At 37.8% G+C, this 3919-nt stretch overlaps 1 protein-coding gene across 1 annotated transcript; it reads left to right on the top strand.

The window, feature by feature from the left end:
• Positions 1-1142: 1142 nt before the first annotated feature.
• Positions 1143-1490, top strand: LOC135631637 (non-specific lipid-transfer protein A-like). Its single transcript, XM_065139375.1, has one exon. It carries the CDS (start codon positions 1143-1145, stop codon positions 1488-1490), a length of 348 nt encoding a protein of 115 aa, XP_064995447.1.
• The last annotated feature ends 2429 nt before the right edge of the window (positions 1491-3919 follow it).

Below are 3919 nucleotides of genomic sequence, written 5' to 3'. Positions count from 1 at the left end.
GAGACTCAACTTAACCCATAAAGCTAGGCCCGCTAAGCTATATGGTCGATGCTAGACATATCATCGTCCTTCTATCTAGTCTGTTGTACCTTATTCCAATCTAATACTTGGGATAGGCATATGCAACACATGTGCCTTATCCAACGGGTGGATCGGTTCAGCCTAGGCTAATATTTTACAACATAATCCAAATTTCTCTTTTTTTATTGGTTTATGCTTGTTATTGACTAAATTAGATAAGTTTGATTAGTTCAAATCGATTTAAAATGATTCTAAACTAATTTGATTAGTTTAAGTCCACTTGGCTTAATTGAAACTAATCAAATCTAAATTAGATCAGTCTAGGATGATTCCAAACCAATAAGATTCGAGGTTGGTTTCGTTAAATTCTAATTAAATTGAGTTTGGTTTAAGTTAATTGAGCTATTTCAAATATAGTTTGGATTGATTAAGGATTGCCGAGAGATTGATGCTTTAAGTATTTATAATTCTTCGAACTTAAAAGATTTTATTTGAAGGTGTTATTTAAAAATAATAAATAATAGATTGAGTTGATAATATTAATGGGATTGTTAGCATTTTTAGACTATACGTGAATATCAAATAATAAATTAATATATTATTATTTAATATTAAATTATCAAAATATATTTTATAAGTATTAAAAAAATATTATTTTTTATGAGGTTCCGTGGCTTTCTCTGAACACATCAATTTCACAAACCACAAAACTATAATTTCAATGTGATGTTTGACATTATAATGTAACAAATATAATCATGATATTATATTTTGAGATAAAAACAACTCCGTATAATAGCAGCAGATTAATGAAGAAGAAGAAACATATATAAGAAAATTTGAACTTTTTATAATATCTTTCTTTAATTAAATTTTTTTCTCTCTTTTGATTTGTTTCTACATTCGCATACATCAAATGTGAGGACTCCGACGTTCGTATCAATTGATTATGTGTCTGCCAAAATATCAAATCAAAAAAGAAAAAGATGATCGTACATAATAGGACAGCTTGATTGGGGTATATATACACTTCGATTGGAATCTTTGTCTTCGATTTAATTGCATTGTTGCAGTCGTCGCAGTTCGTCATTGTGCGAGTGTACTGCTGCTTCTGTAGGCGCATGGCTCGTCTCTTGTTGCTCGTAGCGATTCTGGCGGCCGCCATGCTGAGGGCGTCGTCGGACACAAACACGGACTGCGGGATGGCGCAGACGGCGTTCGGTGAATGCGTGCCGTACGTGGCCGGGAAAGACCCGTCGCTCTCACACCAGTGTTGCAGCGCCGTCAGGGACATCAAGGAGCTGACACCCACGGCGAAGGACCGCCGGGCGATCTGTGCATGCCTCGTGCGAGAACTCAAAGATGCCGGAGGTTCTGTCGACTCGTCGAAGGCCAGCGGCCTTGCGGGGGCTTGCGGCGTCTCCACTAACGTCATCCCCACCAGCCTCAGCTTTCACTGTTCCAAGTAAGAACCCGCTTCTGTGTTTCTCTCCGTTGCATGCTCGATTACTGTTATTTCATGCAAGCAAATGATCGTATTTGGTTGTAAATTAACATATAGTTTTGTGTTTGAGAGAGAAATATAAAGCAATTGCATATTTTCTGAAAATTATAAATTATTTTTAAGAGAAACATTATATATAGAGAGGTAAAAGTTTTATATTGACTTTGAATTGACATATATTATCGTCGTGTGTTTTGCAGGCTTACATGACTTGGGAAATGCGTGTAGGAGAATAAGAGATGGAAGAGAAACTTAAATAAATAGAATTACAGCGAATAAACTTTGGCTGGAGTTTATTTTCGTTTTCCACAAGAAATTTACTTTACTTCCACCAAATATGAATGCAAACACTAAGAATATTTAAATGTTGATCTAATCTATCTTCCACCAATTTACAATTCAAACAACAATATTTTCATAAGTAACTATTGGGATCCGATTTTGTCATGGCAGAACATTAAGCTTTTATATTCTAAACTAAGGAATTCATTGCTTGTATTTAACTTGTCATCCATCGATGTACATACCAAAGGACCTACAAGTGGATAGTACTCCTACAACACGAGGACAGGATTGTTCGCACGGAATGAGGCAGATCCATTAATAATGGAATCGATCGAGGCAAATTACATCCTTGAAATACAACGAACACATAATTGTTGTTACATGATTGATCACTAATATGCGTGAAACTGAGAGAGCACACTTCATGACTTGAATTTAAGAAGGGTAACATAATAAATATCTTAACGGTAGAAAAATGTTGTGGTCTTGGTGTCATTGACTAGGGAGCCAATATGGTGTTGTTCGATTCCAATGATAAAGATTCATCCGTGGTGCCCACTTAGGGGCGAGAGTGTGACCCGAATGGGGAGTTGAGATGGGAGATGGACTTTCGATGTGTTATTGACTTATGATGACGATTCTGTGATGGTCCCGAGATATGGCTTGTCTGCTAAAGGGAGCTTGAAGTCATCCCGAGGTATACCTTGACCATGCTTGGGAATGTTCGACCTCACCTCGAGGTACCCCTTAGATGCGTAATGTCTTACAAAAGCGATCAACGACGGGGTGTCACTAACGGTCATCGCGCACCCATAATAACTTCGTTCAATAAAACGTTCATCGCTTTTGCATGCTTATACAGAGACATAACATATTTTGCCTTAGTTTTATGTGTTTTTTATTAAAAAATATAAGCAATAACAGTTCACAGCGCTACAATGCGATCGCTCACGCATCGGGCCGAACTGTCCCAAAATAGCTCTATTTTCACGTGCCATGGTTTATTTTCTACAAATCGTAATTGTACGCAAAACGTCAACCATCTCAGTACCCTGGAACTCTTTGGGTGGCACAGGACTGGATGAGGCTTCGGTATAGTGTTGGACGTTGAACAATCTTTACAAGTTCGCACGTTAACTTGACGGAAACTTTCCTTCGCGCCTGACACCCGGTGAGCGATTATTTGTGGACTCATAAATGTTCGTTCTACCTTCTAAAGTTATTGTTTTCTTCTTTCTCTCTTTTCTCTCTTGCACTCAAGGTGCTCGCTGAATTGTTTGTAAAACTTTCTACTTCGCGAGACGTTAGGACTTGTCCGTCGCTTGTTTTTAATCTAATCAACTTTCTATTTTACAAGTCCTTCAGGACCAGTACGAGGTTGCAACTAGGTCGACCCTTTGCAGATACATATGTTGCAAGGATGCCTCATGACTTAGGCAATCTCAACTATGTCTGAGGAGTTGGCGTAAGGGTACTTCACGACTTAGGCAACACTAGCTAAGTCTATGACTTTGCCACAAGGGTGCTTCACGACTTAGGCAAATCTAGCTAAGTCCATGATAGGGAGATTTCATGCTCTGACCCCTTCAACGGTCAAATTAGTAATCCAAAGTCACAAATATGGGTTCAAATAGTTCAAAATAAGTTCTTCCCCTTCCTTCCCTATTTAGGATGTATTTTTATATCTTGAAGGAAGGAAAAAAGATTTATGATGTCCTTTTTGTCATGAAAGAAGAAAAAGGAAGTTTTACTTTTCTTATTATAAAGAAGATAAAAAGAAGTTTCTTACCATAATGGATTAGAAAGAAGTTTGTGTTTCTTATCTTAGAAATTTATGCACGCAAATAACTTTGGATGACACGAGATAACTCGTGCAAAATCCGATCGGATTCAAAGTCTCTGGTCAGATGACACTTCGCTTGAAATCTTTGTCTTGATTTAATTGCATCAAATCAGTAATTGCCTGATTAACCTCTATCATACAACAATTTAATCACGGCATTCAACTCCGTCTCTCTTTCCTATATATGTGCCATTGCCTTCTTGCGTGGTTTGTTGCAGTCATCGCAGTTCGTCTTTGTGCGAGTGTACTGTTGCTTCTGTACGCGC

Source organism: Musa acuminata, chromosome BXJ3-2 (assembly GCF_036884655.1).
Source record: "Musa acuminata AAA Group cultivar baxijiao chromosome BXJ3-2, Cavendish_Baxijiao_AAA, whole genome shotgun sequence".
Classification (NCBI taxonomy): Eukaryota; Viridiplantae; Streptophyta; class Magnoliopsida; order Zingiberales; family Musaceae; genus Musa; species Musa acuminata.
The sequence above is the reverse complement of the archived record's forward strand: the minus strand, read 5'-3'. Positions and strand labels throughout refer to the sequence as shown.